At 48.6% G+C, this 25928-nt stretch overlaps 1 protein-coding gene across 1 annotated transcript in view; it reads right to left on the bottom strand.

The window, feature by feature from the left end:
- Nucleotides 1–211: 211 nt before the first annotated feature.
- Cmtm8 (CKLF like MARVEL transmembrane domain containing 8) overlaps nt 212–25928 on the bottom strand; it is a 54582-nt gene continuing 28865 nt past the window's right edge. The window contains exons 2-4 of the mRNA XM_075967688.1: nt 8611–8784; nt 1649–1765; nt 212–566 (exon numbers count right to left, since the gene is read on the bottom strand). Of these exons, the coding sequence (XP_075823803.1) occupies nt 483–566; nt 1649–1765; nt 8611–8784 (375 nt within the window). The 3' untranslated portion in view covers nt 212–482. The remainder of the gene's footprint in view (nt 567–1648; nt 1766–8610; nt 8785–25928) is intronic.

Genomic DNA, 25928 nt, shown 5'->3' with positions numbered 1-25928 from the left:
TTGTCAGTGAGATGGATCAGTGGGGCAAAGAAAGGCTCCTCTTGCCAGGCTCAAAGCCCTAAATTTTATCCTGGGACCTGAGGGGTGGAAGGAGAGAAGTCACTCCAAGTTGTCCTGGGACCTGAACATGTGACACACTTGTACACCACACCCATACACAAACACACACACTAAACAAAGGTATAATTAAAAGTGAGTTTTACAAACTTGACACCTTCTTAACATTTAGTCATTTATTTATATATTATGTAAGAAAATAAAGACTATGAGGAAGTCAAGAGACCTCAGAGTTCATCAGAAGTCACGACACTCTGCAAGTAAGTATCGAGCTTAAATGTAACAAGCCACTAGGAGGTAATTTAACTAAAATATAAAAACATTAGTTAAATACAGTTCTGGGGGCAATATACATTATAGCTACAACTGCTTTCACAGCCAGATGCATCCTGGTGCGTTTTCTTCTCCATTTTCCGAAGAGGAAGTCATTGTGCGGTCCTGGATCTCCAGGCTATGAAACTGAAGTATGTGTTTCCAGCGTAGCAGAGGGTGACCAGGAAGGCGAAGAACTGTGGGGACGGAAGCATGGGAGACAGAGAAGTGAATGAAGTTTGGGGGACAGGAAGTGAACAAAGCATGGCGGACAGGAAGTGAACAAAGCATGGTGGACAGGAAGTGAGTGAAGCATGGCGGACAGGAAGTGAATGAAGCATGGCAGACACTTCCAGATTAGAGAGTGATGGCTTCCCCTGCACTGTGTCAGGTGCTCAAACTGCCCCAGACCCTAGGCTTCCTTCTCTAAATCTACTTTATTGCATCAATAACCCTTTTCTTTAGGGATGATGAGGGAGCTATGTATGTCTAATCTAGACAGGTACCCTTAGACAGGGCTCAGCCTCCAGCGTCTGCCATCTCCTCGAAGAAGTGAGGTGAGGCAGCCCCCACAATATACATCCAGCCAGAGTGTCTATGAATCTCAAGTCTCAATTTGCTAATCTCTGTTTAGAGTTAGGAGGGACCAAGGGGACCACTCGGGGCTGGAGAGATGGCTCAGTGGTTAAGAGCATTGCCTGCTCTTCCAAATGTCCTGAGTTCAATTCCCAGCAACCACATGGTGGCTCACAACCATCTGTAATGAGATCTGGTGCCCTCTTGAGGGAGAGACCTGGTCAGTTGTCCTCATCAACTTAGATCATGAAGCCCAATATGGACCAGTTCAACAGAACCGCCACATACGGGCTGCCCATGCACACGTCAGCGCTGCCAGGGCACACATTTCAAAATTTCAAGGGGACAGCTTGGGGAGGGTGAGCTTGTGGCAGCTGCTGAAAAGGAGGCTGTCACTGTTGCTTCAAGATGCACCCTGTCCTGCAAAGCTCCCAACTGGATGCTGTGTCTTCAGCCATCACTCTTCTGAGCTGGCCCTTGCCCTGCCTTCTCCAGGAGAAACTCGGAGTCTTCTTAGAAGGGCAGCTACGTCCTTCTGGCTCCTTCTTGCTGTGTGTTAACCCAAGCCCCGTCTTGTAGGCTATCAACCAGTCAACTGCTGTGTTCTGTCACTATTGCGCATGGCCCTTTTTCTCTGCAGCTGACTTTGACCCCCTCCCTCTTTCCAAACAGGCCTGGGGGGAGAGTTTTTGGGAGGACTCACCGAGGAGGCTGCCCAGCTGTTGAAGTTGTGACCCTCCTTCTCTGGGGAGACGGAAGACGCGTCCACTATGGCGGCCGAGAGGTACAAGAGGAAGGCACTGCCGTTAAAGCACAGGCCCTGCGAAGAGGGGCAAACTGTTAGCTAGAGAAGGCCAAAAGGAGGCAGCTGAGGAGACCATGTCACTGCCGCTCCAGTCCAGGGTGCCACATGTCCCCAAAGGCCCCCAGACTTCACTCTTTGGTTCCTGGTTCCCCACTCCTGAGAACCTCAGCGTGGAGACCCTGGTGGAGGGAGGTGGGCAGCCGGAGGGGCCATGCAATGCCAACTGCCCCACCCCAGCCCTCACCTCAGCTGTGGTCGTGGAGCACATGTCCTTGGGCAGAGACTTTCTCCCGTGCTCCTAGGCCTGGGAGGGAAGTTAGCCCAAGCAGTTGTATGTATGTATGTATGTTTTATGCATGTTTGGGGGATAGGCATGTAGCATGGCTGGCCTTGAACTTCTGATCTTTCTACCCTTTTCTCCTGAGTGCTGTGACGCCAGGTATGCATCACCAACACACACACACACACACACAGCAGCTCACAGATACTTTTTAAAATGAGAGAGGAAGTGGGGGAGGGGAGCAATTAACATCAGAGCCCACTGGGAGCTGTGGTCACTTTGGCTTCCCTATTTTTCTGGAAGAGACCTCAGTCGGTTCTCTTTATTTTTTTTAAAATAATTTATTTTTATTTTATGTACACTGGTGTTTTGCCTGCATGTATGCCTGTGTGAGGATGTTGGATCCCCTGGAACTGGAGTTACAGACAGCTGTGCACTGCCGTGTGGGTGCTGGGAATTGAACCAGGGTCCTCTGGAAGAGCAGCCAGTGCTCTTAAATGCTGAGCCATCTCTCAAACCTCCCCATCTTTTCTTTCCTCTTTAATAATGGAGATTTGAAAAGTCAAGTGGGCAAAATTGTAAATGTAATTTTTTTTTTTTTGGCTTTTCAAGAGGGTTTCTCTATAGCTTTGGACCCTGTCCTGGAACTGGCTGGAAGAAAGGGTACACAGAATTTTCCAGACACAGATGCCAGCACCCTGAGGTGAGCTGCAACCTGTTTCCATCCCCGCCTTCTGTGCATGCTGGCCCTGGTCCAGGGTGATGTGCCCACGGAGACTACAGCTGCGTTAGAGATAGAACCAGAGTCCTGGCTACCTGAGAGTCACCTGCGATGGGATAATCTCAGTCACATCAGCTATGAGAGAGTTCAAAAGAATTCACAAAGAAAAACTGGGGAGCATGCTGGAGCTGTTCTGCGGTACCCAGGACAGGATACTGGGCACCAGAGAGAGAGACACCCTGCACTCCAGCTCAGTCCATACGACATCCACAGTGTCTAACCTGGGCTTTCACCCGAGAACAGCGGTCTGTGTGTCAACGCCACTGACAAAGCCTTCCAGGTATACAAGAAAGCTGATATGCCCTCCATCCAAACAAAGTCTCTACCGACTTCCTCAGTACCTTCTTCGCCCATCGTGTTTGCAGATCCAAGTTTATGAGTAACCACAGGAATTTTCTTGTGATTTATTGGATAATGGGCAGGCTTCAACGAGTCAGTTTGAGTCAGCCCTTTAAGGACAGTGAGCTAGAGGATCAGGGACAAAGATGACGAGTGTCCAATGTCATGCACACCCAAGGCCAGGTAGACACTTCATCTGTGAGTAAAATCTCCTCTTGTTGTGCAGCCTCACTCCGGGGTTCTTTCCAACAAGGCCAGTGCTGCTAGGAGGGTAGTTAAGAGCTGACACCCACTTTTTGCCCTGAACAAGTCTGGGAACTTGAACACTTGGAAGAAGTAGGTATATGGCATTTGCGGAGGTGACATGGTCCTCACGTGAGCTACTGATCGTTCACATGGACAAAAATCGGTCAATTTTAAAAGCTACAAGCAAAAATCAACACTATCTTATGTATCTTATTCGTTCAGAAAAAAATTAGTATATATGCTGCTTAATAAATTGCCTTTAGCCATTTAAGCCTAGAGAGAAAGATTAGAGGGAACAAGTCCTGTTTCTCTGGATGGGTCCTTGTGACGGTTGGTTGTGTGTCCAGGGACACACATTCAGCACTTGTCAAATGACAGACTTCCCTCCCACCTTGAGGCCAGGTATGTTGGTGAACGCCTTTAATTCCAGCACTCAGGGGGCAGAGGTAAGTGGATCTCTGTGAGTTCGAGGCCAGCCTGGTCTACAGAGTGAGTTCCAGGACACTGGGGCTACACAGAGAAACCCTATCTAAAAAAAAAAAAAAAAAAAACCAAAAAATTTTTTTTAAAAATCAAATCTCTGCAATGGTAACTAAACTGCATGCATCCAGTTTGGACAGAGTAATGTTAAGTAAAGAGATGGTGTCCCAACCAGGATGTAGCTCAGTTGGTAGAATGTGTACAGCCATGGCCTCCATCCCTAGTCCTGGGTAACCTGGACGTCAAGGCGCACTCTGGAGCTGAGGGCAGGGAGATGAAGGGTCAAGGTCATTCTTGGCGACAGAGACTTTCCTGGTCTCAAAACCAAAACCAACCAACAAAACAAAGAAACTAGCTCCTCCGATGGCTCCAGAGGAGAATGGGGGGTGAGGGGGCTCAAAGCATCAGGCTGCCCTGCTTGTCTGCTGGGCCAGGTGTAGCTCAGACGTACTAGACCCTCCAAGCTCCTGCTGGTCTCAAACATCCCTGTGCCGTGGGAGTGAGCTCCAGAGAGCGTGGAACTTTACAAAGGTGGTCAGCTGCTCTTTGAGGAGGGGAGAGGAGGGAGGCCGGGTTCCCTCCTGAAATTCCATCCTGCTTTGCTCTGAAAGCAGTCTGTCTTCTCTGGGATAAAGGCGCACACAGATAAAAGCTTGGCTGGCCTGGCGCTCTTTGTTTAGCCTCCAGCCCGTGTACCTGGGGTCCTCAGTTTAAGATGCTAAACTGCCAAGGACATCTATCCCATCACAGGAGAGAGAAAGAGCGATCAGTGTCCGGGCAGGCTCCTGCAGGCCAGAACTAGACACCAGCTTCAGACGAGGGCTTGTAAGAAGTGACTGAGCCGCCTTCCCATGCTGGGGGAGAATTCGAGGTCCAGCCAGGCAGGTCACGCTACCTGTGGACCCACACTACCAGATGGAGTGTTTGAGAAGTCCCATGTCAGGGGCTGGAGACGGCTCATCGGTTAAGAGCACGCAGGGAGAACTAGGGTTTGGTTCCCAGCATCCACCTGACAGCTCACAACCACCTATAACTCCAGTCCCAGAGGACTCGATGCCTCCTCTGGTCTCCCTGAGCTCCTGCACACACAAATAAAATAAAATAAGCATATATTTTAAAAAATACATAAAGAGCAGGGCAGTGGTGGCGCACGCCTTTAATCCCAGCACTCGGGAGGCAGAGGCAGGCGGATCTCTGTGAGTTCGAGACCAGCCTGGTCTACAGAGCTAGTTCCAGGACAGGCTCGAAATCCACAGAGAAACCCTGTCTCGAAAAAAAAAAATACATAAAGAAACCCTGTCTCAAAAAACAAAAATGTTTCTTATAGCTGAGGTACTAAATCAACAAGGAGGACTCTAATCAAAGACCAAGTGATAGAGTCAGACTCTCAGATGGTTCTCTTTATCCACCATGTGCAAACCAGAGGTTAAAGCCAGGTGGCAGGTTTGGTGGCAAACACCTTTCACCTGCTGAGCCATCTCGATGCCCACTGCAGCTCTGTACCCGAGTTCAGGAGATCTGAACTCAGATCCTCAGGCTTATATGGCAAGCCCTTTGTCAACTGAACCATCTTAGCCCATGACTTAAGCTCCTTTCTTTTTCCCATGCCCCCGCCAGGGTTTCTGTGTAGCCCTGGCTGTCCTGGAACTCTGTAGTCCAGGCTGGTCTTGAACTCAGAGATCTGCATGCCTCTGCCCCCAGAGTACTCAAATTAAAGGTATGCGCTACCGCCCCCCAGCTTGCTTTTCTAAAAAAAAAAAAATATTTATTTATTTAATGTGTATGAGTGTTTGCTTGCAAATATATATGTGCATTGTGTATGTACAGTTCCCATGGAGGCCAGAAGAGGGTGTCAGATCCCCTAGACCTGGAGTTAGAGACGGTTCTGAGCTGTGTGGGTTCTGGGAAGTGAACCTAGGTCCTCTGCAAAGAGCAGCAAACGCTTTTAATCACTGAGCCATCCCTGCAGCCCCCAGATTTAAGTTTTGATTATACTCAGTTATGCACAGTACTTTCTAGGGTTAATTTTTTTTAAAATTCACACTTATCAGGCCATGTGTGTGTAAGGTCAGAGGACAACGTCTGGGAACTGGTTCACCCATTCTACCCTGTGGGCCCCAGAGATCACACTCAGGACATTGGTCTTGGAGACAAGGACCTCACATGCTGAGTCATCTAGTCAGCCTTGGGGTTTGGTACTGGAGTCTGCCTCTGTAGCCCAGGCTAGCCTGGAATTGGACGTCACCCTTCCGCCTCAGCCTCCTGGACGTGGGGATCATAGATGTGAACTGATTCTCTAACTCCTTTCCAATTTTGAAGACAAAAAGGTGCTTAGAGGTCACCTAAGACAAGACCTTCGGGTATCATCAGTAGGAACACTGGGTCTACAGACGGTGGGAAAAAGAGATGATGGATAGGTCTCTTTGGGACATGTGACCCAAAACGAGAAACTTGAGAGAGTTTGTTCTTTCATGGAACAAGCCGAGCAGTCAGAGCAGTCTGGCTTTCTCCTTCCAGCCCAGAAACACAGATCAACTCCAAGAACACGCCCATCTCAAAGGCATGGCCCAGAGGCCGGACATAACATGTCCTCTTCTGTTATAGTAGCTACATTCAGGCTCCCCTGATGGCAGGTGACTGGGAAATGTCTAGTTGGACAGAAACCTTTAGACTAGAGAAGAAAATGGTAAGCGAGGGAGAAGAGGCAGTCCCCAGCGTGGTGCTGAGCCAGAAGGACAGAGCTGGCTGATCCGGCTCACCTGCAGGCATTCACCAAACCTGCACGTATTTAAGAAAGCAGTTGGGAAACAACTTTGTCTCCTACAGCATTGACACCAGCAATTGCCAGCAAGCACAAACCTACCTCAGCTGCTGGAAGAGACAATCTCTTTTCTTTCCTTTTTATATATTGACTAATTGTCATCTTGAGATTAAGGTTCCTGTAGCCCAGGCTGGTCTCCGACTCATTATTTCTATCTGAGAAGCCTCCAGCCTCCACCCCCTGAGGACTGGGGTCACAGGCATGCACCACGCTCAGTTTATGTGGTGCTGGGGATTGAACCCAGGGCTTCATGCACCCTAGGCAAACGCTCCACCCACTGAGCTCCACGCCCAGCCCCACCTCACTCTACTGTGCTCTCCTGCTCCGTTGTCACGGTTACTGTTACACCACAGTACCAGCAACTTCTGAATCCAACATCCAAATGACTTTGTCCTGCCCGGTGTCCATGGGGAAAGGGGACACTGACTCCCAGGGCCACCTGTCTGGGCCTGGATGGTGATAAGCACCTTTCACGGGATCACTTTCAGAATGAGATACAAGTGCTTGAAAATGCCAGTGGAGAATCTTCACTTTGGGATGTGGGAAAACAGTTAATCCGTTCTGTAAAGCAAAAGGAGCCTTGCGTCTGCTTGGGTTTACTTGGACTCTGAAGGCAGCTCAGAAAGAAGAGGCGCAGGCTTACTTTGAAGAATGACAGCGGTGTGTGAAAGTCTGCCAGTGTAACCTCAGGTCACAAGTCCCAAGGAGGCTGGCTTTCAAGTCATCAAGTCAGAAGTGTGTGTGTACGTGTGCGTATTATTCGGAAACAAAGTAAACCAACATATTGTTAGAGTTCTATTTTATATATGCATACATGTGGTACCACTTTAAAAGAAATATATTATTATTTTAAATGAAACAGGGTCTTTCTATACATAGACCAAGATAACCTTAAACTCACTATTTGGCCAGCTTGGATTCAAACTTAAGATCTCCTTGCCTCGTTTCCCAAGTGCTGGAGCTGCTAGGATTATTTAGGCATGTACCCCCACATCTATCTGTCTGTGACAGGGTCTCATGTACAGCAGGCGAGCCTCGAATTCCACATGCAATGAAAATGAACTTCTGATCCTCCTGCATCCGCCTCCCAGATAAGACTAGAGGTGTGACACACCACGCCTATTTAGGTGGTGCTGAGGATTGAACCCAGGGCTTTGGGCATGACAGGCAAGGACTCTTCCCACTGATAATGACCCCTTCCAATTCCCTGTCAAGACTTCCCACGCTACAAGGCACTCCCTTTGGCCTGAAGATTGTGTGATCACCACTGTTATCCTGTATACGGCACGGCACGCTGCCTGGAGCCAGGACAAAAACCCAAACCCTTTAACTATTCTTGCTTCCAAATAGAAAGACACCAATTTAGTTAGTGTTTCTGTGGTGCTGGGGTTTAAACACGTGACCTTGGACCTGCCAGGCCAGTGCTTTACCCCTGTGCTGAACTCTAGAGTCAACTACCACACTACTACTTGTGTGTGTGTGTGCGCGTGTGCCTTTCCCTTTTCCCTTGCTATTGGTTATAGAAAGCAAGACTCCCCACACTCCAGTTCCTCCCAAACTCCACATGTTTTACAGCCCTCCCTTTTTTAGTCATGCACAGACAGCTGTGATTAGAGTTTGAAGGAAGGAAGATCTGGAGACAGTGGTGTCCTGACACCCCTGTTTTGTAGGTGACACTGTTTATAATGATAGAACCCAGTTTTCCTTGATTCCTTTTGTCTGAGGATGTCAGAGGCCATGCATGCACTGTTCTCCTGGGCTCAGGCCATCAGGAAATGAGGGATCATTTGCTGCCCCTGGCTTCTCCAGCATGACTTGTCCTGTGTGAGCAGAGGTGACCTTGAATCCACAAGAAGACACTTGCGGTCCCACCTCATAGCCCCGAATTGGTGTAGTCCCTGAGGGAGACTTACCACTGTGGTCCAGGGCACCTGGGGAATCCTGGTGTAGGTCATGGTGATGTAGACGATGAGGAAGAAGACAGTGAGGACCCAGTAAAAGACAGCTACAAACATGACCCAGCCAAAAGCAGGGACGCGGAAATACTCAGTGCCCGCGATAAGCGTCCATACTAGCAGTCCGAAGACCTGCGAAGTGGCAGCGGTGATGCAGAGAGAGGCGGAAGTAAAGAGAAAGAGCGGAACAGAAAGGAAGGCCGTTAGTCACAGTGCCCATTACAACCTGTATACGTTGAACATACACCCACACACATGAATATACACCCACAAATGCACACACTCATGTGCACACCCTCGTTTACATAATTAAAAATAAACCCTTTAAAACAAATCCCTCCCTTATACCACGTCTCAGATTCTCTGTTATAGCAACAAGTAACAACTACAATTCCCGAGCCATACGGCAGTCAGCGTATAGACCACATCCTAGGAGGCAGCCCCGGAGTTCATGGGGCTTTGGCTATAGGGCCGTGTCACGCAGGCCAGGCTCTCTTCTGTGGTGTCCTTCTTTGTGCTAAACAAAGCAGTTTGGCCTATTGGCCTCTCACATCACAGCCTGGCTCATTTTAGACAGAGACAAATTAGGAAAGAAATCACGGGTGGCAGCGAATCCCCGTCTGCTCTGATAGTCTAAATGGCCAATTTGGAGAGCACGCCTTTTGTCACTCAGTGCATCCTGGGAAATTCTGGGATGAAGTTGCTATGGTACAGAGGTTTAGCCCTTCTGGGTTTAGCAATACGCTCCCCGAGCACCTGCTCTTAGCCAGGCACGGTGCTGGTCTTGTTCAGTCACAAATGTGTGAGAGAGAGAGGCACAGTGCCACCGAACCAGAGGAATTTACTGTGTCATGTGTTAGACACATTAGCCTGTTTCAACACAGCTGACAAACATTGGTCATGGCTACGCGCAGTTCATGGCCTGTATGGATCGATGATGACGGTGGTGATGATAATGATAATGTGTGTGTGTGATGGGTGGGCAGGTCAATCCCAGGTGTTGTTTCTCAGGCGCCATCCACCTATTTGTTGAGGCAGAGTCTCTTGCCGGGACCTGGGATTGTCCCTTCTGCCTGGCGCTTCTGCCCTCTCAGCACAAGGACTGGAAGCCTGCACCACTGCACCAGGCTTTTCAGGTGGGTACCAGGGATTGAACTCGGGTCCTCATGCTTGCGTGGCAAGTACTTTACTCATCGAGCCATGGCCCCAGCTCACATGACCTGTTCTATGTAGCCAACGAACACAGCCATGTTTTCCCTTTTCTATTGCCTGTAATTTCATGCCTAACAGGAGGAGGCTGTGGCCTCCTGCCTGAAGCCTAAAATGGTTGCCTTCACACAAGTCTGCCAGCCCCTGCTCGACACCCCACATGCTATGCAACAGGAAATATGTGAGCGTGCATGCGTACATGCACACGGTTTTGTCTCCTACAATTTTTTTTCAAATAAATCAGGTTATTAATACATAGCGCTAGGGACTGTAAGAGAAAAGGGCACCTCCCTCCTGGGACCACATTGACTCCAGCCTGTGAGTGTCCTACATCTGCTGAGATTTTTGCTTCAGAGCCAGGGACCCACTCTCCCGTCTAAGGCCTCCCAAGTCTGTCCAGCAAGCATGGCTACCATCTTCATTTATCCACTAGGGGGCACCAAAACACTGCTGATGAGTGGCCAGGCCAGCCCAGCGTTGGCTCTCTGCAGACTGTGGCTTGAGGAAGGAGTAGGGAGCAGAAACGCTAGAAGGAGCTTGACTCTCATTGTTAGTACCAGACATCACCACGTCCGGCAGGAGATAAGGATGAATCAATGCGAAGACCTGGAAGGCGGATTTAATCCCCGTGTCCTTGGCCTCTATGTGATGTTCATGTAGAGATTTGGCTGAGGTATCTTCATGAGCTGCTGCAGAACCTTGCAACATACCCACCAGAAAATGCACCCCAAGACCTCGGGCCTTGGGGTGGTCCCTGACAGGGCAGCTGGCCTCTCCTTTCCTGCCCCTGGAAATGGGGGGCTAGAGGTATAGGACTTGCGCCCAGGTGGAGAGTATACAAGGTGCCTGATGAGGCAGATTTCAAACCGCAAGCTCTTGTTTCTATTCTGAAGGACGTTCTGAAGGTGTGTCCCCCTTCACACCCTCCAGCCCTTCCTCAGCACCACCACTGTGGAGTCCTTAGGGTGATCGGAGTAGAATGAAGCTTCCAGCCAGGGTGCTGTTAGGAGCTTGGGACTCAGGTTAATCTCACATTTTAAGATCGACCTACATGGAGGCCAGGTCACAGGACCCTGTTATTTATTCCTTTCCGGTCGGCAGTGCAATGGGAACCTGCAGGCAGGGTGGGTGTTAAAATGTCACCCACAGACACGGTTGCCTTTGAGTCATCTGAAGCCCTGAAAGTAACCCCAGTGGAATCAGCGGTCTCACGACAGCAGATTTGCATGTGGTCTGTTGTCTTTGCCCAGTCTCGGGTGAGTAGTGACACAGCAGAAAACAATGTCACCAGGACACCGAGTTCCACCTAACTCGCAGAGACTAGTGGTCTCGCATCTATTCCCTCTGGCAAGCAGGACCAAATGCTTTGTGCAGTTTGCAGTGAGGGCTCTTGGAGTCCTTGGCAGTGAAAGTGGAGGCCCCATGCCCGTAATTACAACCGCAGTGCTCAAGAGAATGAAGCACCGCGGCCGAAGTTGGCACACTTCTTTTTTCATCATGGCAGCATGGTGAACGTCTCAGGCTTTGAGTGCCATACAGTCTCTGTCCCAGACATTCATTTTGCCACCATAGTGTGGCTTTAGCCAGCCCAAAGCAGTGTAGAATGAGCTGGAGGAGGGGGCGTGGCCAGTTTCAAGGGGACTTTGTTTACAAACAAGGCAGGCTGGACCTGGCTAGCAGGCTGCAATTAGCCAGGCTCTCCAAGTGTGTGGTCCCAGACAGCGAGCTCCAGGGCCAGCTCGAACAGACGTGCAGGCTCCATCTAGACCTGCGGCTCAGCAGTGCTGGGAAGAGGCAGGGCAAGGGGTCACAGTCCCCATCCTCAGGCAGGTCCAGGGACTAGCCCTGTATACCCTCCCCGTCTCGCCCTGAGTGTTCCCTGAACCAGGGGTTGAAGTGCGATCTTAGGATGCTGTCTTAGGGTGACAACTGCGGTGAAGCACCATCACCAAAAGCAGCTTGGGGAGGAAAGGGTTGGCTGGGGATACACTGTAGCTCATCACTAGTGGAAGACAGCACAGGGGCTCAAACAGGGCAGAAACCTGACGCAGAGGCCGGGGAGGGGTGCCGCTCACTGGCTTGCTCAGTCTGCTTTCTCATAGCACCCAGTACCACCAGCCCAGGGGTAGCATCACCTACCGTGGGCTGGGCATTCCCCCCACCAATCACTAATTTAAAAAAAAACTCTTCAGGCCTGCCTACAGCCTGATCTTCTGGAGGCATTTTCTCAACGGAGACGCAGGTGACGCTACCCTGTGTCAAGCGGACATGGAAGCAAATCACACAGTTCTAAGCTCTCAGACCTCCCAAAGGACACAAACCATCACAACAATCCTGTCAATCAGTCAAGAATGCTCTGTCCACATGAGTCACCAAGGGCAAACATCAGGCAAGCCAGAAAGGCAATGAATCTGCCAGGGCAGAGGCCCCTGTGGTGACGGCTCTATCGCTGAGCGAAGGCTCTGTGTTTCCTGATGTTCTCGGGTGGTCCGAATGTAAGACCTGGATGGAGGGCTGTGACGTCAACCCGACTCTTGGCTCTAGTTGGCACAGGTGTTTTCTTCTGTTTTGGTGAAGCAGAGTGTAAAAGGAGAAGACGAGGAAAGGGTTAAAGGAATAAAAGAGAGCTACAGGCTCTTGTAAGGACATGGGGAGGGCTGAGGACTGGAGTGCAACCCCAGCCAATGTGTGAAGCCTTCATCAGAGAGCTCACGCCACACAAAACCAATGTAGTGGTGACATCTGTAATTATAGCACACAGATGGCAGAGGCAGGAGGATGAGAAACCCTCAAGAGCTTGGGGCTGAAGAGATGGCTTATGGGTTAAGAGTGTGTTTTGCTCTTGTAGAGAGGACCTGGGTTCAATTCCCAGCACCCACGTTGAATGGCTCACAACAGCCTGTAACTCCAGGGGAATCTGGTACCTCTGACTTCAAGTACACAGACACACATATTCGTGTACATATACCCCCCCACAGACACACATATGCCTACACACACAGACACATACACACAATACATATACCCACACACAGACACACATATGCATATACCCACATATCCACATATACGTATGCTCACACACATAGACACATATCCACCACATACACACACATGTATATGCTCGGCTGGGCGATGATGGCGCACGCCTTTAATCCCAGCACTCGGGAGGCAGAGGCAGGCAGATCTCTGTGAGTTCGAGACCAGCCTGGTCTACAGAGTGAGTTCCAGGACAGGCTCCAAAAAGCCACAGAGAAACCCTGTCTCGAAAAAAAAAAAAACAAACACATGTATATGCTCATACATATAGACACATACTAATACACATATGCCTACATACATAGTCACATACACATAATTTTAAGGAGAAAAAAAACCTTAGTAAAATACCGCAAACTAGCCTCTCCGCCACTGTGTGGAGAGTCCCTTGCTCCATTACCCATGCATGAGGTGCTCCACTCACAATTATGTGGTCTCTTTCTTGACTCTGGGGGAGCTTAACTGGGGAAGGGGCGGGGCAAGAGTAGACACAATGCTGGACCACCGGTGCTCTCCAAAGTCACCCAGGGCCAGTGGCTTCCAAGTTCACTGTCTCATGTCCAAGAAGAACAAGGAAAGCCAGGCAGGAAGTGAGCAGAATAATCGTAGATTCATAAAGGAAAAGAAAGAATGAGAGTAGGAGGGGCTCTAAGAACAAGTCTGAGGATTCTTTCTGCTCCAGAACCTTCTGGAAGGATCCACAGGTCCACATCTCCAACATACAGGGTCTTTCTTGGCTACATAGGAATTTCAGCATTTTTTTCGTCTATTTTTGCAAGATGTGCCATCGAGACCGTGCTAGGGGCTGAACTGCACTGAATGTATGGATACTGTCCTTCTAGTATAATATGTTTGAAAGCACATCAGCCATGGGGGCTTCTAACTCCAGGTGAGCCTTAGCACTCGAAGGAAACCCTTTCTCCCTCCTTATCGACCTCTTCGAATCAAAACTTACTTCAAGACCAGAGGGAAGGGAGATATTCACAAGAGAATACACAGAATTCTGCCTGAATTCCCTCCACGTGAGCTTCAGCATCCTTTCCTGGGTGCCGGCTACCCTCAGCACATCTGGGGAGAGCTCTATTGGTTCTTTCTAGCTGCCGAGTGAGGGTCAGGAAGATTAGCGGACACCAAGACAACCAGTAGCCTCGCAGCGGGCCAAGACATACATGGAATACAATAGTCTCCTTTCCTTGACAGTGTGCAGCATCGCTTGGGAAATAAGGCAAATAGAAAACTAATGTAGTCATGCAGCCTGCGAGGGTCAAGGCAGTGCATTCACGGCAAGACAGGCTGATATTCCCACAAGGGAGCCTCGGGTGATTCTGTGAGGGGTGTCTGCATTCCAGGCACCCACGCTGAGGATGCTGGCAACAGCCGGGCTGGCAGTTTGAGACAACCATGGAAGAGAGTGGTTGGGACGACTGTGGCAGATTCAGGTTATGCACCGAGCAGACAGAGATGGGCTAGAGGTGGTTTTTTTGAAATGGATTGTGGTTGCTGCATGCCATATGGGCACATCTTCAAAATCTCCTTGGCAAGTCGGGCATTGTGGTGTGCACCTTTTTAGGCCAGGTCTCAAGAGACCATGGCAGACAGAACTCAGAGTTTGAGGCTAGCCTGATCTATGCAATGAATTCCAGGACAGCGAGGGCTACGAAGTCAGACCTTGCCTCAAAGACAAACAAGCAAAACAACAAACAAACAAACAAATTTTAAAAAATCTCCACAAAAAAAAACAATAAAATAAGAACAACAGAAACCACCCCTTGGAATTGTTTATCTGGGGAGGAGCATCCACTTAGGAGATCAGAGGTGGTCCACGGAAGGATGTGTTTCCATACGGCATGGTCTCAGAGGCCAGAGGATGGGCCCTGTTAACCTGGCTTTCACACCGTTCCTGGCTGCGCTTGCCTGCACTCCTGAGGGAGGGCTCCAAGCCAGTCATTCTGAGCTGGCCACGCCACAGCCTCATTAGGTAACTCGTGCTGACTGAAATCACTGACTGCCTTGGCTACAAGGAGAGCTTCCACATCCACCTGCTTGTTGGGTGAGCCGGTTTGTTTTATGTCAACTCTATGTCAACTCTACACAAACTGGAGCCACCTCAGAGGAGAGCACCCCAGCTGAGAAGAAAGCAGGCTGAGTAAGCCATGAGGAGTAAGCCAGTAAGCAGCACTCCTCCATGGCCTCCGCATCAGCTCCTGCCTCCAGGTTCCTGCCTGGTTTGAGTTCCTGCCCTGGCGTCCCTCAGTGGACCATGATTCAAGATACGTAAGCCAAAACAAAACAAACAAAAAAAAAACAGGAATAAAGGAAGGAAGGAAGGAAGGAAGGAAGGAAGGAAGGAAGGAAGCAAAACCCCTTCTGAGCTGCTTTTGGTCATGGTCCCAGCAAGAGTAACTCTAACAAAGACAACCGGGCATTTCAGTCAGCCAACGACTCCTCAGGACTCCCTCAGTGACAAGGAGTATCTCTGGGGCACAGCGTGTGACAACGGGCAATGGAACAGCCTGACTCACAGATTCGGTGATGAGCTGAGGAGGAAGTTAAGTGCTGACGTGGAGAAATGACGAGGTACCTCTATAGTGAAAATCAAACCCGTACACAGTGCGCCCTGCCTAGAAAAGAAAAAAGTCAAACCAGAAATACTACAGGGGGGACGACAGTTCATAGGGATGTAAAAAATAAACTTCAAAAAACCATTTTAACGCGGGCAGCTTCTGGCCTCCTCAGACTAGTGAGACGATGAGTTCTCTAGGAGGTCTGTGATATTTCAGATGAAAAGCGCTGGAAACCAGGTGCAGACACAGCCTTGTTAATACAGATATCTGCGGGGACATTTGCCTTCCGTTAAGTGGTTTTTAAGAAATCCTCTCCTCTATTCTAGGAACAAGTGAGGTGGGTTTTGTCTGAAGAACAGAGGATCGTAGGGGATTTCAAAGCCAGCCAATAACAATGCATGCACCATTTAGAATTTTGTATTTCTTTCCTTTAGGTTTGACATCCCCAAGGTACACTTTGGCCTGTTCCACCATTTAAACAGGTCTGTAATGGCCCACCTGGACAGTCGCACATCAGCGTCCCCACAAGGGCTGAGAGAAGACACTGCAGCTAACTGAGCTAAATATGTGCACAGTTCACAGAAGCAGGCAGGCTCCGCAACCCCCAACATGCCTTTCTGGCCCATAGATTATTCTGAGTCTCAAGGGCTCTTGAACAGTAGCAGACACAAGAAAGGCGACCCTACGTCTGCCTTTTTGTCCTGAAAATGGGGTACAAAAACCCTGTCTAGGGGAGATACCTTCCCTGAGTGGCAAGGACAGTAACATTTTTATGGCGAGAGGTGGGGAGTTGAGGCCTAGAGTTAGCAAAAGTGAAACTAGTTAAAAGATTTCTTCCCTTGGTCTCCCTTGGTATCTCTGTCCTTTCTTAACTTTTAAGACATCTGCTTATTTATTTCATGTGCATGTGTGTGTGTGCACGTGTGTTTGTGAAGATCAGACTACAGCTTATGGGAACCAGTTCTCTCCTACCCTGTGGGTTCTGGAATTGGGACCCGAGTTCTCGGGGTGGAAGGAGGAATCCGATTCCTGTCCCCTGACCTCCATGTGTGTCCACACACACACACACACACACACACACACACACACACACACACACACACACACACACGTGCAGACACACCCAATAAACAAACAAGTGTAAAAAGAAAAAGAATTTAAACCTTCAGTTGCCTAAGGACGTAGCAGCAGGCCCCACCCACTTCTACAGAGTCTCACAAGCACCACTGTGGGACCAAGCCTTCGACAAACAGGCAAAGGGAAACTCAAGCCAACCTACAACAACACTGAAATCAGTATGTTCTTTCTCAGACAAGATCCACAGCAAACAGAAGAGTCAGTGGCATGAGCTCTTCTCTGCCACTGAGACTTGAAATTAGCCCAAGTACAAAGCACTGGGTGTAGCAAAATTTCCCCAAACAGGCAGCAGGCAGCATGCCAGGTTTCCTTCATATCAAATGGGATTTGGGGACATCACGTGAGGGGGACTCTCCACCAGGGAGGAAGCTGTTGCGGGGTATTTGATCACACTATGTAAAGATGTGTCTCTGTTTGACCTCACCTGCCTGAGGTACCGTCTGATTGAGTTCATAAAGATCTGCACGGCCAATAGCTAGCCAGGAGAGGATAGGCGGAACTTCTGGGGAAGAGAAAGGAACTCTGGGAAAGAATCTGAGGTGGGAGGCTGGCCAGCGAGACTCAGATGAAGTCAGACATGTGGTATTGAGGAGAGGAAACAAACCTTATGGCAGAACATAGATGAATAGAAATGGGTTAATTTAAGTTATAAGAACCAGTTGGGGACAAGCCTAAGCTAAAGTCAAACTTTCATAATGAACAAGAAGTCTCTGTCATCATTCGAGAGATGGCAATCCTGCTACAGGGAACATTCCTTCTAGGAGAACATGCCTCTGGGCTCTCCTCCTTCCCATACACAAGGCTCTAAGGAGTTGGAATCAATTCCCAACACATGTATATACACCATATACTCACATGCATGCACACACACACACACGCACACACATACACACATGCGCCCGTGCATTCACTCTCTGTGATTGTGCGTTCCTGCCTCTCCTAGTCTTCCTATAGTTTTCTCTATTCAGCATAAGCTGGCGAGTGACCCCCTTCCAGGTCCTGAGGTTGTTTGAACATTGCCTCCCGTTTCCCTGGGAACTATGCTAGTCCAGCTGTTTCAGTGGCATGAAATAACCACGACTCGGGGTTATTTTTAAACCCTCCTTGTTGAGTCATGTCAATAAAAGGGTGTCATTAGCTGAGTCCAGTACCGTCTGTAAAGAGTGAAGCCATCACCCACGTGGGAAAACGCCAGGGAAGCAGAGCCCTTGGCACTGGGCCAAGTACACAGCTGCTTTACAGTACATGTCAAACAAGGGGTGGGGTGGGGCAGCCACTATCCACTGCAGTACAGCTGTCACCCCAAATGAGGGACTGGAAGCAGATTACAGCGTCAGCAATAGTCCCAGCCAGGCCATGGGGGGATTGGAGAGACAACGTTCATGTTAGGCCACCGGGAATAAAACTAAAAGGACATGCCAATGAAGATATGACTGAATTTTGAGGCATCATCTATAAATCAAATCCTACCTAAAAGTTCTCCTGGGGGCTAGCGAGATGGCTTGGCTGTGGAGAAGCTCGCTGCTGTTACAGAGGACCTAGGCTTGAGTCTCAGTGCCTACCTGGTAGCTAACAACCATCTGTACTTCTGGTTCTGAGGGATCTGATGCTCTCTTCTGGCCTCTGGGGACACTGCATACATGGTGCAAGATATACATGCAGGCAAAACACTCATAAAGGTAAAAAATTTTTAAAAACTCCTTTTAAAAGGGTTTTTCTGCCAGGCATGGTGGTGTAGGCCTTTAATCCCAGCACTTGGGAGGCAGAGGCAAGCGAATCTTTGTGAATTCGAGGCCAGCCTGGCCAACACAGAAACCAAAAAAAAGTTTCTGGGCTAAACAACCAATTGAAGTTCCTGTTTGAAGCCTGGGCAGGGGCTGGAGATGGCTCAGCTGTAGGAGCACTGACCGTCCTTCCGGAGGACCCGGGTTCAATTCCCAGCACCCACATGGCAGCTCACAACTGTCTGTAAGTCTAAGATCCGACACCCTCACACAGACACACACCATGCAGGCAAAACATCAATGCACATAAAATAAAAGTAAATTAATTATGATTATTATTATTTTTAAAGAAGAAGCCTGGGCAGAGCAGTGTCCCTTTGGGTTAAGATTCAAGTAAAAGAACAACCAGCAGCAGAGAGAGATGGAGGACAGACGGCAGAGAGAAAGAGAGAGAGAGAGAGAGAGAGAGAGAGAGAGAGAGAACAGACATTAGTAGAGAGATGCCATCATTAAATTAGGTGCTCACTGTATCCATTTAGAGGCTCATGGGGGAGTTGAGGCATCAGCTGGAGCTCCCAGTTGGGCTTCTCGCTGTAGCTGAGCTTTCCAGCTTCTACTTTATATCACAGAACCAGATACTTTTATATCATGGGATAAACAGTCTGTTGGAAATGCCTTCCTTTCTTCCTTCCCACCTGTTCTCAAGGACATGATGTTTGTACTCTCCCACTGTTTTGCTGTTCTTCTTTCCCTCTTGCAGAGTTGGGGGGAAGGTCGCCTCCAGACCTCAGAGAATACTTTTAAGACAAAGGTGCCGGAGTCTGCAACAGGGTGGCAGGCCAGCTTTTCAGGGATCTCGAGCAACACCTGACCGCTGAACAGCACAATGTAATCACATCATTCCATATAATCAGAACCATGCAACGTGTGACCTTTTGTGTTTGGATCTTTGTCACCAAGGTTTAGCCGTGTCGTGGCATGCATTAATATTTGATTCACTGGGTGTACACACAGCGCAGTGGCCAGGAGGACTCTGGTGTGTCCCTCGACCAATCTCCGATTTATTCCTTGGAGAGAGGGTCTCTCACTGAATCTGAAGCCCACCTTTTGAGCTTGGCTGGCAGACCAGCAAGCTTCCAGGATCCACCCGTCTCCACCCCAGTGCTGGCCCCCAGTCTCAGAGGGTAGAGGGACTTCTGGTGCTCACTTCCCGATGAACCCCACAAGGACTTGGTTTTCAAGGTTAATTTTTACTGGTTATAACCCCCCAGTGCTTTTTATGCTAAGTATCCCGCCATCCGCTGACAACCAACCAAGAGCTGTTGCGACAGCTGACAGCCCCTTCACAGTAGCACGAGCTGGCAAAATGATCTGTTTCATTGCCTTTTTAAAAAAACCTCATTAGCCTTTCAAATATAACATGGACCTGGAAGCTAGAGATAAAATCGTTAGCTACAAATTCACAGGACGAAGTCACTTGACTTTCAGTTAAGAACAGAGTTGGCACTAGAGAGAGCAGGGCAAAGTAAGGGAGGAAGTGGCAACCTTTCAAGTTCAAGGTTCAAGTGGGAAAGCGTAGTGACTTCTTCTGAGGGCCTGGGGGAACGAGGAGAGGGGTCTTGTCTGGCTTAGTGGCAAGCAGCTTTCCTTACAGAGCCATCTCACCAGCCCAATGTGGAAACCTTTCCTAAGGATGTCAGAAACTCCCCCTCACCTCCTTCTAACAGCTCTGCAGCATTCCTGCTAGGCCAGCGTCTGTCTCTCCTGGTTCCCTGTTGGTGACCGGGTTCCAATGCAAAGTGCCACCATGCAGGGCTAAGCCCTCTTGGCTGGATCCAGGTTCCCCTTGGGATCAGTTTACACAGACATGACCAGCAGATCATCATGACGGTATTTTACGTTTCTGGTTGCTGTGACCAATTACCTGACAAGAAGCAACTTAAAGTTTCAGGAGATTGTTCCTTTGCTAAAATCCCTGTCATGCAAGTCTGATGATGAACTGAGTTCGAATCCCCAGAACCCGTGTAAAAAAGTTGGGAGCCCAAGACCAGTATTCTGAAACATAGGCCTGGCAACCTGAGGCTGTCTTAACACCCACAAATGTGTCATGGAGTACACACACAAACACACACACACACACACACACAAAATTAAAAAGAAAGGGAGGAAGGATTTATTTTGGATTCTGCACCACCACATATTACTGCTCTTATCTATTTATTTTAGACAGTCTGACTACATAGCCTCAGACTCTCAGCGATCCTCTTGCTTCAGGCTGCTGAGAAAGCTTCCTATTGAGTTTTCTGGGTTCCTATTCCGGTAGTCTAGTGCTTGACATAGAGTGAGTGGCCCTGGAGTTCTAATTCTTGCGCGCCTCTGACCACCTGCCAAGGTTGGGGCACCGTCAGACACAGGGCATTTGGGAAAGACCGAGGCGGTGGATGACCAAGCAATGTGGCCTCACAGAAACGGTGAACGAGGCTAGAGGCTAGTCAGTTTCTTCTGCAGTTCCCCAGAGGTTATCAGGTTACAGCAGGGTAAATTAAATCTTTTTTTTTTTTTTTTGGTTTTTCGAGACAGGGTTTCTCTGTGGTTTTGGAGCCTGTCCTGGAACTAGCTCTGTAGACCAGGCTGGTCTCGAACTCACAGAGATCCGCCTACCTCTGCCTCCCGAGTGCTGGGATTAAAGGCGTGCGCCACCATCGCCCGGCGTAAATTAAATCTTTTAAAATGGAGCTCATTCATTAAAAACATTAAAAAGCGAGAGATTTGACGTGTGTGTTTATGCACACATGCGCTTGTAAGACATAGTCCAGGCTGGTCTTCTGTTTTCTATCTTGCCAAACATGACCTTGAGCTCTTATTCTCTTCCACTATCTTCCAAGTCCTGGGAATACAGGGGTGTCCTACCACATCTGGGTAACTGAGTCCAGGACTTTGGGCATGCTAAGCAAGTATCCTACCAACTGGTCTGCACCCCTAGTCCCACAAAAGCCATTGTGTGGCGAGCGGGCTGGTCAGCAGGCCTGCCATTGGTGTCAGCAGGGGGCCTGAGGGGCCTCTGATGCAGGCCTGACTTAGTAGGCGTGCTCTTGGATTTGGCTCTTCTGACAGCTGGTAGTATAGTCTGAGGCACAGGCTCAGCCATTTTCCTGACTCTGCAACAGCCCATTCAACAGCTGAGCCACCTCTGTTCACTCCTCAGCTTATTCCTAGATAAGCCCGGCTGTTACATTTCTTCGTCCTAATCTTGATTGCTATGAGAGTAAACAGGCCTAGCTGGGTCTGGTAGCGCCAGCCTGCAATCCAAGTCACTCCAGAGGTGCAAACAGGAGAAACACAAGTCTGGAGCCTGTCTGGGCTGCAAAATGGATTCAAGGCCAGATTGAGAGGGTGGGCTAGAGAGATGGCTTAGTGGTTAAGAGCACTGGCTACTCTTCCAGAAGACTTGCACACACATAAGCAAAACAGTTATACATATAAAATTAAATAAATTTAAGAAAAAGTAAACAGGTTAGGAGGCCAGTTGGCAGAGTGCTTGCTGGCACACATGAAGCCCTGGGGTCAATTCCCCAGCACAAGGAATAGTAGTAGAAGCCTGAAATTTCAGTGCTCAGGAGGTGGAGGCAGGAGGATGGGACCGAAATTTCAGGGCAGCCTGGGCTACACGAGACCCTCTTTCAAAACAACCACAAACAGCAAAAGTAATTCTAATTATGGGAACCTCCTCGACCAACTCCTAGGTCCCCTTGAACTCCCTTTGTTGTTTGTCTTTTTCTGTCAGACAGGGTCTTTATAGCCCAGGCTGCTCTTGAAACCCTTTATCCTCTTGCCTCAGCTTCCTGATGGCAGGGCCTGCAGGCACACGTCACTACGTCACTACAGCTGCAATCCCTGTCCCACCTACAATTTGTTAACGCTACGATACCATAAAAGCAGTGTCCGTGTGTCCCGAGTACTTTTCCAGTTGTGTTCAGAGGTCAGCCTGGCACCAGCCAGGGAAGGCTTGCCAACTCTGACAGAAAGGATGCTCCAGAGTCGGGCGGAGCTCCTGGGAGGAAGTAGTGTCCGCAGCTGGGAGGCTGCACAGCCACGGGCCAGGTTATTTCCACCCTAGAGCGGCAGGGAAATAACCTGGGAAGAAAGTGGCCTCTGCCTCTTGGTTCTGAATATCAACTTGATGCAACCTAAAATCACCTGCGTAGAGAGTCATTTTTTAAAAAATTAATTTATTATTTATAATTTTATGTGCATTGGTGTTTTGACTGCATGTATATCTATGTGAGTGTGTCAGAACAGCTGGAGCTGGAGTTACAGACAGGTGTGAACTGCCATGTGGGTGCTGGGAATTGAACCCGGGTCCTCAGGAAGCGCAGCCAGTGCTCTTAACTGCTGAACTCAGGAAAAAGAGTCCTAATGAGGAAATTTTCAGATCAGGTTGGCCTGTGGGCATGTCTGTGGGGAACTGTCTTGATTGTTGAGGTCCAGGAAGACCCACCCAGACTGGATGGCATTTTATAGTCTGCACCCTGAACTGTAAAGAATGCTAGCTGAAGAGACGACCAGCAAGCCAGAAAAATGTTTTCCTTTGTAAGAGTTGCTAAGCTCATGGTGTCTCTTCACAGCAATAGAAGCCATAACTAAGTCAGTTCCCAGTACCCACTTTGGGCTGTTCACAACTGTCTGTAACTCCAGTTCCTAGGGGATCCAATATGCTCCTCTAGGACACACGCACGCACTCATACATAAAATAAAAACAAGCAAATCTTTAAAACAAAACATGGTAGTGCGTGTCTTTAATCCCAGGACTCGGGAGGTGGCAGCGGTCACATTTGTGTGAGTTTCAAGTCAGCCTAGGCTACACAGGGAGACCCTGTCTCAGATAGATAGATAGATAGATAGATAGATAGATAGATAGATAGATAGATAGATAGATAGATAGATAGATAGGTAGGTAGGTAGGTAGGTAGGTAGGTAGGTAGGTAGGTAGGTAGATAGATAGATAGACAGACAGATAGAAAATAAAAAAAAACTGGTACTACACAAAGCTACCTTCCAAAGACAGCTTTGTGGAAACATTTAATAATAATAAATAAATGTTATAAATAAATAACATCTGAGATTACGAAATACCATCTTCCCTCCTCACTTCTGTCAGGGGGTTTAGAGTGTCAACATTTATCCTCCTCAGGGTGACGGTTCTTCCCCACTAGTCCAAAACCAACGTGTTGATTCTTTGCTTTGTAGGCAAAGATTAAACAAGATTCACTTCAGTTTTTGTAGGCAAGCAGAACGATTTTTTTCTCCTAAGCTTCCTTGAAGCCTGTTATTTACCAAGTTTCAATCTGTCTCCTGGAGTCAATGGTGTGAGCTGCTGATTTTTCTCTGCTATTCTGCAGACTTTTATCTAGCGGACTGCGGAAGCCGACTCCCGCTCTGTGCTGTCAGCTGCGGCATGGAAGCCAACCCATAACCAGGCCAAAGGAATCCTTCCTCTTCAGCCCACGTGTGTCACAGGGGCAAACACCAGGCACCTTAATAACCCCACACAGCCCTTCAGCAATTGTTTCGGGCTACTGGTTCCAGACAAATATTTGCCTTGGAGGCTTTGGTATGAAGAGACAGAAGCATACTGGCTCCCTTTGTTCCTATAGACAGATAACAACCACATAGAAGACACAGAACACGCCCATCATTCATTTCTTGCAAATGTGTAAAGAAGCAACGGTGACAGTCCCACAAAGATCTGACCCGACCGTTTCCTTCATGCTTCCTCTCTCCCCAAGCCGCCCTCCACCAAGACAGCAACAGGAAGCCCGGAGGCCACCAATGGATGCACTGTCCGTGGGGGAAACGCTGTAAAGAAAATGTCATCCATGGGAAGAGCGTTCCCTCAAAAGCACAAAGACCTGAGTTTGATCCCCAGCACCCACAGAAGAATGTGGGATGTGGTCGGGCTCGCTGGGTGGTGGAGAGAGGCGGTGCTCACTGGCCACCCGGTCTGGTGAGGCAATGGCTGCAGAGGAACAGCTTTTGATTGTCCTCTGGCTTCCATACACATGCATACATACATGCATCTGAACACAAACACATTTCATATGATCTCACAGAAACCCATGGACTGTCACAAGTCCTTGTCATAAGACCTGGAAGATACTCTAAGTGACTGAGTTTGCAATACCAATTTGGGACAATCTATTATCACATGCCACAGAATGTGACTCCACCAGACACACAGTGTAGGATGTGCTATATTTTTTCCTCAGATTGATAATATAAGCCTCACCATAGACAAACCGAGTTATAGAAGATTCTAGAAGAGAAGTGACATAGATGCTTGAAATACCTTGAATCATCTCTAGCTGGAAAAGTACTTTGTAATGATAGAGACGATTCAAGACACAAGACATCAGGATTGACCCAGACAATCCTTAACTGGATCCTCAGAAAAGAAGGTTTATATATATTTTTAAAAAAGGTAGAGTGTAGCCTGAGCTGCATTGTGGGTACCTGAACTGATGGTACCTCCTTCAGTGCGCTGAAGGCATTGCAATTGCTTACCAGAGCATCACTGTTCTGGGAGATGCAGACTGGTCTGCAACTCTCATTGCTTGAAGAGAAAAATGAAACAAGGGTCGGTAAGATGGCTCGGCGGGCAAAAGTGCTTGTCGTCATGCCTGAAGACCTAAGTTTGACCCTTGGGATTTACATGGTAGGAGAGAATTCACTTCCTCATGTCGTCTACTCACTTCTACAGTCATGCCTAGGCTACACACACACAAACACAGAATTCACACATTACACAGAGTATAATAAAGATCCGTAAAATTTTAATATAACCCATTTTCACAGAAAAAGGATAACGAGCATATTAAAACCGGTAACTGTAAAAGACAGCCAGGTGTGACGGAGGATGCCTTTGATCCTAACAATCAGGAATGGAGGAAGGCGATCAGGCCTGCCCCGTCATAGGAAGGTCCATGCCAGCCCAGACTATACAAGGCTCCTCAGTCTTGCATTGTATTTTCTCAAAAGTTGATTAGGTTTTCAAAATTAAAATCGGCGATCTGGGGGCACAGCTCAGTGGTAGAAGACTTGTCTCACAGGTGCCAGACCCTGGTTAGCCCCAGTGTCGCAAGGCAGAAATACCATCAACCAAAACTGAAGTGGAGGCAGAGAAGTCAGCTATGGGTGTGCCGCCATGGAAATCTCATCAAACTGGGAGGTTTCAGAAACGTCTCACTTAGGGGGAAGAAAGAATAAGACCCGGACACCATTCTCTGTCAACTCTGAAGGTATGTCCTTAGCTATGCTGTGTGTGGAGGCCCGAGACGGGAATATACCTGGAACACCCGAGCCCACCCAAACACGTGCAGAAGCTCTTGTCATACTATGCGGACAGCATTTGGATATTTCAAACTTTCTAGAAAATTCTCATTGATGCAATGAGCTTGAAGAGTTAGACACACACCAAGTGAACCCTAAGCACACATTAACGTAAATTTTGCAACTTATTAGCACTAGGGCTCTTAGGAGCATACTGAAAAACCTTGCCAGGAGAGGTCTCCACTCCCCAAGAGGCTGTCTACACCAGCCAGGTAGA

This window comes from Microtus pennsylvanicus, chromosome 3 (assembly GCF_037038515.1).
Source record: "Microtus pennsylvanicus isolate mMicPen1 chromosome 3, mMicPen1.hap1, whole genome shotgun sequence".
NCBI classification, from domain to species: domain Eukaryota; kingdom Metazoa; phylum Chordata; class Mammalia; order Rodentia; family Cricetidae; genus Microtus; species Microtus pennsylvanicus.
The sequence above is the reverse complement of the archived record's forward strand: the minus strand, read 5'-3'. Positions and strand labels throughout refer to the sequence as shown.